The sequence below is a fragment of the Haemorhous mexicanus genome, chromosome 10, assembly GCF_027477595.1.
Source record: "Haemorhous mexicanus isolate bHaeMex1 chromosome 10, bHaeMex1.pri, whole genome shotgun sequence".
In the NCBI taxonomy this organism is placed as follows: Eukaryota; Metazoa; Chordata; class Aves; order Passeriformes; family Fringillidae; genus Haemorhous; species Haemorhous mexicanus.
In genome coordinates this window covers 10126948-10140143 of record NC_082350.1, presented here as the reverse complement: position 1 = coordinate 10140143, position 13196 = coordinate 10126948, and the positions used below count along the sequence as shown (strand labels likewise).

Sequence of the window (13196 nt, the reverse complement as noted above, 5' to 3'; positions counted from 1 at the left end):
ATAGTATCATGCTTGATGCTGGCAGGGAATGGACTGAATTATCTCTGCAGCCAGTGTATTGACAAGGATGGGCTATTACCTGCATCTATGATTTATGGGAGCTGGCATAATACAGTATTTTACACAGGATTTTGCTGTACTGACATGGAAGGAAGAAAGTAATTTTTATTGCATCAGTAGGAAAACATCAGCATAAATATTGAAGTGCTTCAGTGAAAAGTTTTGCTGTAGGTTTGATAATGTCATATCTACTTGTATTTAGTTCAGATGTGTAATGTTTCTCCAAAGACTTCTCTGTTAACATCTGTTAAAATGCTTCCATCAGATCATGCCCTTTGCAGCAGTGAGAGCAGGAGAATTAGTGCTGTGGGAACAGAGATGTTCATGTGCTTGCTGTGTTCCTCTGCTCCGGGGTTTTCTCGAGCTGTATTTTTGTCTCATGTAAATGACCTTGCAACTGCCAAGGAGAAGTTTTCCCCGGGAGTGCTAGAGCAGCTTTCAGCAATGGCTTTGTGAGCATTGCTGGTTTGGGCAATGTGGCATAGCTTACCCTGCCTCCTCTTGCCCCCCAACATCTGCAGAATATTAACTTTGAAGGGGATGTAGCTGCATTCACCCCAACCTTACTGGGATTTCCAGGGGGAAGAAGGAATACCTCTTCCTTCTGCCAGCCCCAGAAAAAAAGGTGGTTTCCACGGCGTAGAAAACCTGCAAATGCTACACATTTTTATGTAATTCCCCCATATTTCAAGAGAAGTCCCAAAATTTCTGGGGTTTCCTGGCTCTTCCCTAGTCTACAGCTTCAATAGGAAGGTGACTACTTGTGTCATTTGTTTTCTTAATGTTTTTTTAGGAAATTCTGGAAACTGATATTCAAGATGTTTCCAAGGAGCATCTGACCAAGATTAAGATTGTGTTGACACATGTCTTGTTTTGGAGAGCCGACATTTTATGATTTCAGTGGCATATCTGTCTTACTAAGAGCTGAGATTATTGCAGAATCATTAGCCTGACACTGTCAGTTCTCAGAAGGGAGGGTTATCTGTGTAGTCAATGTCATAAATTCTCTGTAGAAAATGTTCATGTTTTAGTGAAACCACTGCATAGGAAAATGCCTGTGTGAAGCACTGATGGCTCATAAATGTCAGTGCACATATTTCTTTTACTTTGAGTTTTCTGGTAAATGGTTGCTATGAGGTTTCCTACTGAAGGTAACAGTTTGCTTTCTGCTGAACTTGAACTGAATGAACTTTGTTCAGGCCTAGGTATCATTACCAAAATCAGTGGTACAGCATAGATGGTACACTCAGTGTGCACTGGTGTTTTTCTCTTCATGGTTCTAACTCCTTGAAATGTATGTTTATAAAGCAATATTTAATAAATAGATGCAATGACAGGTTTAATGACAGAAAGTATGACACTCCTGTCAAAAAGAAACTACAGTGACTAACACAGTTTGGAAGGGAATGAGAGCAAGCTGTTATGGTGACATGGCCAAGTGAGCCCATTAAGTTCCTGTGGGCAGCCACTGTCAGCAAAAGACAGAGACCTCACTAAGGGTTTGGCTGATACTGAGCCCAAGAGCTCCTTGAGCAGGACTGGATATTTGTGTGCCAGCTGGGGCAGGCCAGGACTAAGTACTGCCTTGGGACAGCTTAAGGTGATGTGGCTGGGTTATTATGAAGTCTTATGTCTTAACTGGACATCACAAAACCAGAATCCAGTCCTGTCACAGAATCTAAATCAAACATTCAAGTGGTTTTCTTCGATTTGTAACTGTTATGTGTTGATCTTGCCTGTCTTTTGTAATCCTTTAATATCTCAGCATCAGTAGATAGTGCTTGAGGCCTGTGAATGCTAAATAGTAATGATTTTTAGAAGTTTATTATTCTTAAGTGTGCAAATGGGAGTGTGAGAGTTAATAGATTAAGAGGAGAGGTAATAGATTGAACTTTTTTAATTGCCTTGCAAGACTTTGGTGGAACTTTGATGCTTTAAGCAGGGAGTTGGAGTAGATGACCTGCAGATGAGTTCTTGCAGCAGCTGTTCAGCAATTGAACAAATGTCTTAGAACATGTGTATTCCTGTGTTTTAGTCTAATTTGTGTGGCTGTGTTACTGATACTTAATTAAGCTATTCATCGATGCATTTGATGCCAAGGGGAGTCTTGGACTCAGTATAGAAGGAAAACAATGTTCATAAAAGATCTTGAGATTACAGAATAAACAAGAACTTTCTAGGACAAAGTCAAAAGAGAGAGGAGCTATTACATTTGAATCATTATATCTATTTTGGACCATACATGAACGAGATTGTCCATCACATATGATTTTACCTATCTCATTGGAGAAAGTTGTTTTATGGAGATGTCAAAGCTTTCTTTCTCAATCCACCTTGGTTTTGATTTAGGGAAGACAGAGGAAAATTTGATATAATTTTGAATAGCCCAATGCAAGAACAGTGGATAAAATACTGCTTATCTAATATCCTCTTTTGAATCAGACTAAGAGAGTAAATGTTTCTGCATTTGCTTTCCAGTAGTGTCCTTTTCTCTCTCATCACTTTCATTTCCATCCCTTCTGGCAGTTATCTTGCCCTTTCTCATTCACTCTTCGTGATGCTTACATCTTTGAATTGAGCAAATGTTCTCACTCTAGTACATGACTCTTCATTTGTTTAATGTATTCTAGCATGTCAGGCAGGCTTCTCTTTTTCTATTTTTGGGTTGTGTTTCAAGGCACTGTGACTTTTTCCTGTAGTGGTTTCTTACTTTAGTGCTGTTTCAGGCAATAGTAGTTCTGCTATGATGATACTCGTCCTGCTTTCTGACAAGAGAAGCTGTGGAGGTGGATGCCAGATAGTTTATCCCAGGAGAATAACCTTGGATTATTACCAAGTAAAACAATATGGTGGCTTTCACGAGCTGCCAGCAGTTCAAAAGGTGAATTTTGTATGACAGTGAAGAAAAAGGTTTCTTATTCTGAAACACATTAGCTCAAAGTCCTATCCATGTTCAGTTCAAAGTGTGTCCATCAGTTTTCTTGATGTATTTATGGAGAAAGAGAGAGAGAATTCCTGAGACTTCCAGGTAAATTAATGTGGTGGTTTCAGTCTCTGTAATGAGCTGACAGATTGCTCTGGAGTTTTGAGATGGAGAGTAGCTCTTACAAGTGGCCCAACTTCCTCACTTTACTCTCATGCATGAGCTGAGATGCAACAAGCTGAGCAGAATGGAATGGAAGGAGAAGTTATTCATGCTTTGGTGACAAAAGCAAAAATGCCAGAGATCTCAGTTTATGAAGGGGGAGGAAAGCAAATTTGTGTGTAGACAGATCACCTGATCTTTTCTTTTTCTCCACAGCAGGAAAAACCCAAATTCTTGGAGCCTTTGGATTATGAAGCTGTTATCACAGAGATCGAAAAAAATATTGGGGACAGCCAGTTTAAGGATCTGATATTATTCCCTGATGATGACTTTTCAGTAAGTACAAGACAAATATGTGTGGTTCCTTTGCTTAGGTTTGTTCTGTTCATTGATTTAATCTCCACTGCTAGAGGGAGAGCCAGATATTGTCCAAGGGCTCTCTAAGATTTTCTTAGCTCATGCGTAAGGCCGTTCTTCCCTCCCACCAACTTCACTTGGCTTTTTTTTTTCCTGACATTTATATATGCATGACTTTACTGCTCAGGATTAGAAAAAGTTTGGAGCCCTGATTGTTCTCAGAAACAAATGTTCAGGAACCCACTAAACATGTTATTTTATAATGTATACTTGTCTCTTTGTTCAGCACAGTATTAGTTTGGCCAGTCCTAGAATCTCTCCATACTGTTATAGTCTAATTTAGTCTAATTTAATCTGTAACTCCTGATCCTGTTCTGCTTGATGTATTTGGTCACTAGACAGTCTCTGGTGCTGAGGAAAGCTCTCATGGTGTACAGCTGAGGAGCAGTGGATCCCTGTCCCCACAGCCATGGAGCTGCAGACCTCATCCTGGGTTTCCCATTGCTTGTCCTGGCAAACTGCAGAGACTGGGAGCCTGGAGGGCCAGGGCAGCTCTCCAGGGGCAGGGCTGGGTGCTCAGAAGGATGCCTGGGGAGCTGTGTTGCCAGGCTCATTGGGCACATTGCCTGCATTTAGCAGCAACTTCTGCAAAATCACCCCATCTTTGTGTAACGTTTAGGTTTTGATGAATAGGCATTCTCTAATGGAAAGACATTTCAATTTGTGACCAATTGTAACTGCTCTGTGAGGGCCCTTCCCATCAGCTCATGGCACTGCTACTGTCCTAGGAGGGCAGCTTAATCTAATCGAGTGCTTTGTTTTACTAAATGGCTCTATTTCCTTGGTGGCATTAACTGAGTTAATGTGCTCATGGGACTGAGAGAAGCTAAACAGAATAGATTTCCTCATTATTGTTAATTCCTTTATCCATTTTGCACATTTGTCAATTTTTGAAATTGAAACTTAGCTTTACAAAGCTGACTAGACATACTGTGTGCTGTCACAAGGCCCCTGAGCCCTTTGATTTAGAGTAACTGAGCTCAAGCCCATGGAGCAAATCTTCTTAATGAAAGAAGAATCTTGTCCTACTGCTGAAGATCTCTGTCTGTCAAGCATATTTTCATATCCTATTTTCATTTTATTTTGAGCAGTCGTTGCCTGGATTTTTAGAAGCCAGTTCTGTTTTGTTTCCTCTGTGTTATGCTTTGCAACTATTTGGGATATTCCATTTTAATTCAAAAAATACTAATAAAAATTAGATTAAGACAGATGAGAGAGGTAGCTGCATGGTAGAGGTGTCTGTGCTCACAGAAGAGCAAAGGCCATGGTAGGTAGGGCCCATATCTTTGCCATGAACCTCTCTCATGTTTACTATCTCCTGTTGAAGTCAGTGTCATAGGCAGGAGCCTGTGCCACCAGACAGGACTGCAGGGCTTTCGTCCCAGGTTTTCCAGTTGCAAAGTATCTATTTACAGTCCTGATCCCTCCTGCTGAAATATTACCTGAGCACAAAGGTCTGGGTCAGCCATTTGAGTAGAAAGAGATCCGTGTCTGACTGAATTAGGAGGTTGCCAGGCTGGCTCTGAGTGGGATTTAATGTGATAATGCCCGAGGAAATGGTGGCCAGCTCTCTAACTCCTAATGATTACACTTGCTGCAGACTTCGTGTCTCAGTGTTGACACAGCCCCAGTTTGGGCCTGTGGGTGAGCACATCCTACAGGCAAAAGCCTCTTCAGAGTAAAACCCCACCCAAAAGAGTTGGCTGAAGTAGTGAACATAGGAGAAAATTCTGCTTTTAATAATGATTTCCTATTTCTGGATCTGTTGTGTTCACCACATGCGTCAGTTTTGGGTGAATTATCGTAGCTGTTGTTTCATCTCAGATTTGTTTCTCTTTTCGACTTGCATTCAGAGATAATGCTGTTATTCTCACATGGCTTCTGTTGGTCATTTCCTGTTGGAATTTCAGGTTCAAAAATTTCCAACATCTTATCTGAAGTCTGTGGATCAGCAGAGAATTCTTTATATCAATCTGAGCCTGATAGACTGTATTCCTCCATTCCCAGCATCTCCACAGAAGGGTGCAAGATGTATACATTACAGATGCCTTCTCTGGTTTTATTCCAGTTAAGAAAAAGATATTTCACTTCTTTTGTAACCATGCTTAATAACCCCTTATAAAAGTAAAAATGTATTTGATTCACACCAGTTCCACTTCTTGTTTTCCTGGCAATTCCTTCCTTATAGCTCATTTACCTGCCTAAAGTCCATTTTTCATTTCAGAAAAAACATGTCAGCTCAGCTTCATTTTTCACCTGTTCCTGGATCCCATGAACAAATTTCCCTTCTGTTGCTGTGCTGTGAAATAGTGGCCAGTGGAAATGTCTGCAGCAATACATCAGTACAGATGTATTGTTACACTGTACTTTTGGTGGTAGTTAGGGGGAGTTGATGGGCTTCCTGTTGTAATTATAAAAAGCCTGGGGATGATCCTGGTAGGTTTGCATCCTCACCATTGGGTTGCTGTGCTTCCTTCACCTTCTGCTCCCCAAACCTGGCCGCACTCTCCTTGACAACTGAGCTGCTGCTGTCTGGGATTCCTATTTCTCACTTCTCCACAGTGTGTTTGCCAGAAAGGAAGCCATGAAGGCAGTGTTACACCTTCCCTCATGGTGGTCTCACTCCCACCTTTAACTTTTGGCATCTTAGTGTTACCTGGATTTGTTGTCATACATCTGTACTTCTGCTCCTAAGCACTGTCATACATCCAAACAAAATACTTGCTGTATCCTTTCATAGGTGTTTTTTTATCTTTTCTTCCATCCCTTAAAAATTTACCAAACACCCAGTAGTCTCTTTTCAAATCTCCAGGATCTGAAGTCTTGCTTAAAATCACTGCTGCTCTTCCTTAGTGGAAAGGAGGGCTGGCAGGACCAGCACTCCTTTGCTAATAGCTTTTCTTGTGTGGAGGTTTAGTAGCTAAATATATATGTTAATACTATGTTGGGAAGTATATGTTAATTGTATTAAAAAGGTAGATTTAAGTATTTAATAGTCACTTAAATGTGTATGGTATAAAAGCATGTTAAACTCTCTGGGTCATGAAAAGTTGTTCCTCCTTCTCACATTGTATGACTTTCCTCAATCCGTTTGAAAAGCGGAACTCAGACTGTTTTTTTAAACTATTTGTAGAAATATGGCTGAATGCCTGGTTTTCAACCTGCAACAGAAACAATCATTCATTGCCAAAGTTTGGGATGGGTGTAAGATGGCAAAACTTGCCTGCATAATGCAAAAGCTGTTGAAGTTCATTCTGATGTGCTCCTGACTCTTTGGGCTTCTGAAAGCCCACCTGGGAGCCCTGTTCCCTCCAAGCACCACGGAGGCCTTAGAACAGGAGGGGCTGACTTGTGAAATTGCTGTACTTGCCATCACTACAGGCATAATTGTTTCCAGGCTTCTTTTTTTAAGCTCTGAACAAAAGCCAAAATCTCCCTGTTTTTCATGTTGTGAAACCTCTGCTTTCTAGATGCTGTGCAGGGAGAAAAGTTGTTCATTTGGATACAGAAGTTCATAGCAGAACAAGATGCATCTGTAAGGGGAGGGAGCAAGACAAGGACACTGTCTCTAAACATGAAACCTGTGGGCCATAGGGGCAGCTGGAATGCAGGCCTTGGAGACTCCTTGGAAAATCCCCTGGAAACCTGACAGTTATTTCTAAGATCAGAAGAGTTACAGTGGTAAAATCATGAGTTATTTCAAATAGCACATGATTTAGCTCCCACTTTCCATGCGAGTACCGGCTCATTCTTAGAGGAGCAGAAATGGAGTCCCTTACTGTCATGGTTCATGGGGTTGTGGCTATCCTTGACATGCAAGGTTGCATGGGCTGGCAGAGCAGGACAGTGAGAGCTATCTGGACTCCTAGGGAGGCACTCCAGCTGTAAACAGAGAGACCTAATACAGTCAGCAAAGCAAGCTGTGGGCAAAGCATAGCTGCTCACCCTGAATGATATTCAGGGGGCGATGGGGCAAAATCTGTCCTTTAAATGTGCTCTGTTCCTGCTTTCCTTTCTGCACACAGGTGGTGAGGTCTGTGCTGGGACTGCAGCCTGGCAGAGAGCCCTGTGTACCACAGCAGCCTCAGCACTGTGGTATTTGTACAGCATAGTTGCATCCCAGCCTTCTGTTTTATTTTGATGGGTGTTGCCTATGTCATTGCATGTTTAGGAACGTTTAGTAAATCTGTTTACTTGGATGAAAGTGGGGTTGAGCAGCTTTTCATTGGAGAGCCTGAACTTCAGCATTACCAGGGAGGAACAGGTCAGCCCGTGTGTAGTTAGGTGTCTCTGAAGGGCAGCCTTTGCAGGAAGTAAATATCATTGTTGTTGGTGCATCCCTCTAAAGATTCACGCGCTGCTAACGTGCTTTCAGACTAAAAGCTGTTCGGAAGAGATTCAGACTGAAAATGCTTGAAATGGCTAATGGAGTTTGAACTCCATTTTCAAATGCTAAATTCACCATGTCACGGGGATGTAGTCACTGCCTGAAAACATTATTCCTAATCAGTGCTTGAGAAGGAGCAGTATTAACTTCTGTGTTTCCCTGTGGAAGGTGAGTGTGGCAAGAGAAGGCACTTAGTGAAATTGCACCTTATAGCTCATCCAACACCTGAGGCCAACAGCTTATGCAAATGAGACAGCCCGGCAGTGCCAGTAATCATGGTTAGGATATTTATATAAAATAAATTAAAAATAATTCAGAAGAATTATAGACTTGAATGCTTTAGGCTGATACCTGCATTATTTGATCACCACAGTTTGCATGCACAAATGAGAGGGTAATTGGTCTCTGGGTTGAACAAACAATTGCCATGATTGCCTAAACATTAGAAAATTAGACTGAATTCACAGCATATTTATAAATACTGAATTCTCTAAATAAAATCTCTAATTTTTTGGATGACTGTTTCAGAAGCATATATTCTGTTGTTGAAATTTAGTTCTTTTCTGAATAAAGCAGTTTTGGTGAATAATGCCATGCCTGATCAGCCTTTAAGAGCATTTAACTTTAAAAGTAATCAACTATGAACAGGAAGAGCCTTTGTGGCCAAGCTTTTGCAGCTAAGTGGTTAAACATAACCAGTTCTCAGAAGGGAAGTGCTTTGTAGTTTTTAACACGAGTTTAAATATAACAGTATGCAACATTTTCCATGTCCCAGTTCTTTGTAAATAAACCTGTGATATTCTTTGTCAAAGTCAACAAAGGCAACAAGCCCAGTGTTACCTGATTTCTTAGGTTTGTAGGGCTGTGGTTCTTTCTTTCAAGCGCAGTCTTGTTGGGAAGGACAGTGGGGGAATGTACAGTGGCAGAACAGTGGGCTTGGGTTACCTGTCTTGTTCAGTACAGTGTTTGTGACAGGCTGTGTAAGGACAGGGAGGCATAATGGCCCCACTGAGGCAAACAGTAGCTCTCTCAGTCAGTGTGTTCATATCAGTTGACAAGAAGTGTTGTGTTAAGTAAAAAAAATCTGACTTGCTCTAAGTCTTACCTATAAAAAAAAAGATACTTGAAACAACTTTCTGTGCAATATGTGGAGCAGGCAAGTTTTGCTGTGGGCAATCAGAGCAGGTCTGTCTGAAGCTTAGTCACCACCATGACAGGGTCAGTGTGAGGTACAGGGTGCATTACATCTGCATTTCATATCATGGGCCACAGGGGCACCCTGGGCTTTCCAGCTGTGCTCAGGGATTGTGTCTTGTAGTGACTGCTTAAAAAACTTCACTGCTTAAAATGTCACATATGTGTGAAGTAAAAGGAATAAGGTGCCTTTCAGAGACTGTGAGTACTGCTGGGAAGTCCCTAAGCAACCAAGAATTCAGACATCTATTACTAAGCATGGCCTGAAAATTCATACTCCTCTGCCTTCTGTCTCTTTTACTCAGAGACTCAATGATTGTGTAAATCACTTCATGCAGGCATTGGTAACACAGATGGGTACAGCCCAGGAACCCACTTTTTAGAAAACTGTGCTCTGTTTGTCAGAACAATGGGATTTTTTTCACTGTCTGGTGTCTGTGAGGCCCCCATCATTTTTTGTGAGAGCCATGGTTTAATCATTTTGTATCCTGAGCTCTCCAGATGAAGCAGAAGTTTGGGGAATCCCATGATGTTTCTGCCTGAGTGATAGGTGCCTTTTTTTCATAACTACTCATGTGGAAAGTGATGGGGGGAAATCAGAGCAGTTCACATAAACTCTAAGCAAAAATGCAGTCAATGATATCCAGGCACTTGTTGTGTAGAGTTTGGGTGCTACAGTTTATGGAGAGAAAGCATCACCCTTTAGTCTGAGGGTGAGGATATGGAGGAAAGCCTCCAGGGATGCAGGAGGTACTGCAGGCTGCTTCATGGAATTAGTATGTAGTTATTCTTCATACTAAACCAGTTGTATGCCTCAGGCCTTCCTCTGGAAACTGTGGGTCTTTCTGTAATGGAAGAGAAAATGTGTTTGGGAGGCCAGATTTGTCTGGGTTTCAGTCCTTTGCTATCCTGAATGGCAGAGTTACTCCATTGTAACTGAGAGCATAATCTGGGCTGCTGGGCATTGATTTGGGTTGTTTTCTTCTAAGGCAGAGAAAATGAGTGGGACAGATCTGTAGGTTGATTGAAAACACCCCAAAGCTCCTCTTGTGAGCCTTCTGTGAAGGGGCTGCCTTGGCCAGCCCCAGGGTCACACAGGCACTGCTGGTGGCCCGGGCCTCTTGCTGTCCTGCTGGGAGCCAAGAGAGGCTTGGCTCCTTGTGGAGAACTTCAGGAGATCCACTTCCCTCTGTGGTTTCCTGCTCTGGGCCCTGACAAGACAGCTCAGCCAGCAGCTGCTTTCAGAAATGGGGCTTAATTTGTGGAGGCTGGAAGAGGCTGCAGGCGGTGCCAGTGTCCTGCAGCCTGTGCCCACCGGTGGGAATGTCCCTCCAAGAAGCTGCTGCCTGCTTCTCCTTGCTTTCCAGCCATGGAGCTGTCCTGTGGCACTCCTTTTGCAGCTTCCTGGGGCCACTCTGCTCCTCTTGAGTCAAAGCTTTTACACACATTCCTCCCCAAAAAAGCATGAGGTGGAGAAGGGAAGTGGAGGAAGCAAGTATCACTGTTGGATTTGGCACGTATGTCTGGGAGAGGATGTAGGGAAAACTTGACTTGTTTTTATCAGAAACCTCAGAGACTGAAGGAACTTTGCTTGGAACAGTTTTATTCCCAGAAATCTACTTGAATACTGTTCTTCCTTGTAATTAATGCCTTAGCTGATAGCATTGAATAGTGTGTGTGGGCAGGAGCTGGGTTGCAGTTGTTGGTATGCATGTGTGTTGGCTGCACGACAAAGTGAAAAATGCGAGCCATGATAGCAAGGTTCTTAACCTCTTCCTGAGACACAACTGCTCTTCTGTTTGGCTTTGACTAAATTGCCTTTTTTTTTTTTTTGTTTATTGTCAGATAGACACAATTTCACTGGAAATCAGGACACTGTATCCTTCCGTACCTGAAGATGCAGAACAAAAAGCAGAAAATTTATTTGTTAGAGAGGTAAGTATCTAATTTTAAATGAAACCAAGAGTCTGGGGGAGGTTTGCTATGTTTATAATGAACATCTTTTTTCTTTTTATATGCATTAGGGGATTTGAATTTTGAAGGCCAGTAGGAGGGGGGAGGGTTAACAGCATGTCTGCAGTTGCCTACTGTGAGATGTTTGTATCTAGAAAAAATGCAAATGCACTGAATTAGCCTGTCATTGTGCTGTTTTCCAGCTGCATTCCCTGTCACCACTAGTCCACTGTTATTGATGTTGGTATTTTTACATCACTGCTAATGATCAGTGATCTGCATGTGCTTTGCACTTGGAAAATATTGATACCTTTCCAAAAATAGATAACCAGTTGGCACTGGTTTAGACTCCTAGGTGTTATTACAAGGTATGTATCTCATTTGCAGGTGTACATATGAGGAGTAGGTGCACTCTGAAGGGTGTTTAGGGGTTTTTATTTATTGTCAGTATTTAGAGTCTGTTTTGCCTTACCATAACAGAAAGTTGAACAAGTTCTTCCTTGACAATTAAAGGCCCACCAGGAGTGAAAAAATTGCTCTACCTTTAATAAACTCCTATGGTTGTATTGTTTCCATACCTGATTTCAGATTGTAGGAGAGGATTTCTCATTCTGCTGCCTCAGGAATATTTCGTGTTGTCACTGGTTTTATCATTTTAAAGGACTTTAGAGGAGCTGGTTGCACTGTTCAAAGGAATTTGCTTTTGATGAACCCCTGAACATTCCAATCTTTCATTATGGATGTACAAAATAGCTCACCATTTGCATTAACAAAAGAGGTTTATGAAACCAAATTTTTGGCCAGCTTTGAGGAGTTAAATTCCAAGCACTTATGATTAGCCCATAATGTGATGGTTCTCAGCCTTTTTTTCACAGATTGAGATTTTTCACACCTTGCTTCTGGTCTGAAAAAGTATTTCATATGTGCTATAATTGCAAGAGGAAACTGTGAGGAAAAGTCAGTAGCAGACAAGCACAGGGATTAGAAATCCTTAAGTCCAAAATTAGTCAGAAATGCAGCTGTTGAATTATATGCAATGTGACATTTTACAGGCTGGCCCTATTTCTTTTCATCAGGTCTAAAAGGAGCAATAATAATTTACTGCTGGCTCAGATTGCCTGAACTTTGCCATCTTTGTTAATCTGGCAGCAGTGTTAAAAGATAACATAGCTTGTGGAGTTATCTACCTTCCCAGAAGCCTCACTGCCCTTTCAGCACTTTGGGGTCTGCTTTTCATGTTAAGGTTCCACAAGTTGCAAGGCCAGCACTGTGCTCATGGCTTTACAGAGAAAGTGGTGGCTCTAAAAATGGAACACGGTGCACAGAGCCTGGGAATCCTTACAGCTGAGTAGGGCAAGGGATGCTAATGGCAACCTGGTAAAACACATATTGAGTGCATCTATTAGCTTTCTCTTCTCTTCCAGTGAGCCAAGGGGAGGGGGAGAGAGGAGCAAAGCAGTGGAAGAAAGCAGTACTGCAGGACTAAGGCTGTGCATGGAAGAGTAGCAGGGTAGGGAGCCTGTTTAAAGTAGTAATGCATATGTTCCAATTTGCCACAAAGCCAAAAACTATGCATATATACACAATAAATTAAACTCTATGAAGAGGAGGGTTTCCAATCCAAAATTAGGCAAAACTGAGCATGGGGTTCTGTGAAGATCTGTGATGGTTGTCCCCTGCAGCAGTTGCAGAGATGTTACTGCCCTAGCTGCAGTCTGTTGAGTTCACAGCAGGTGTTCAGCACTTTGGGACAGTTGTACAGGAGTGGAGTTGGTGGCCTTCATTTCTGTCTTGGAGCTGTGGAAAAGCCAACTCTTCACTCACTGAAGGAGTCTTTCTTCAAATGTAGCACAACATGAGCAGTGAGGGTGTCCGCCTTGTGCACACTTGACTGACTGTTGGTCACCTGGACTTGTGGCAACCCAGGACCAAATGCCTAATTCCTCACGAGGCTCTGGGGAATGTCCAGCTCCGCCTGCTGAAGCCATTTTGGTATCAGCTGTCTCTGGCTGCTCACTGTCTCAGTACTTCAGCAAGTTGAGACAGACATGGAGCAAGCTGGTGAGCTCTAAAAGAAGGGTCAGCTCTTGGAGGGGTAAT

At 42.2% G+C, this 13196-nt stretch overlaps 1 protein-coding gene across 9 annotated transcripts in view; it reads left to right on the top strand.

Moving 5' to 3' along the window:
• DOCK10 (dedicator of cytokinesis 10) overlaps positions 1 to 13196 on the top strand; it is a 145894-nt gene that overhangs the window by 53609 nt on the left and 79089 nt on the right. For 7 of the 9 annotated variants that reach the window (XM_059855286.1, XM_059855285.1, XM_059855283.1 and 4 more), the window contains exons 2-3: positions 3362 to 3481; positions 10989 to 11078. In XM_059855286.1, coding sequence (XP_059711269.1) covers positions 3362 to 3481; positions 10989 to 11078 — 210 coding nt within the window. The remainder of the gene's footprint in view (positions 1 to 3361; positions 3482 to 10988; positions 11079 to 13196) is intronic. The other 2 variants (XM_059855282.1, XM_059855288.1) reach the window with 1 other exon arrangement.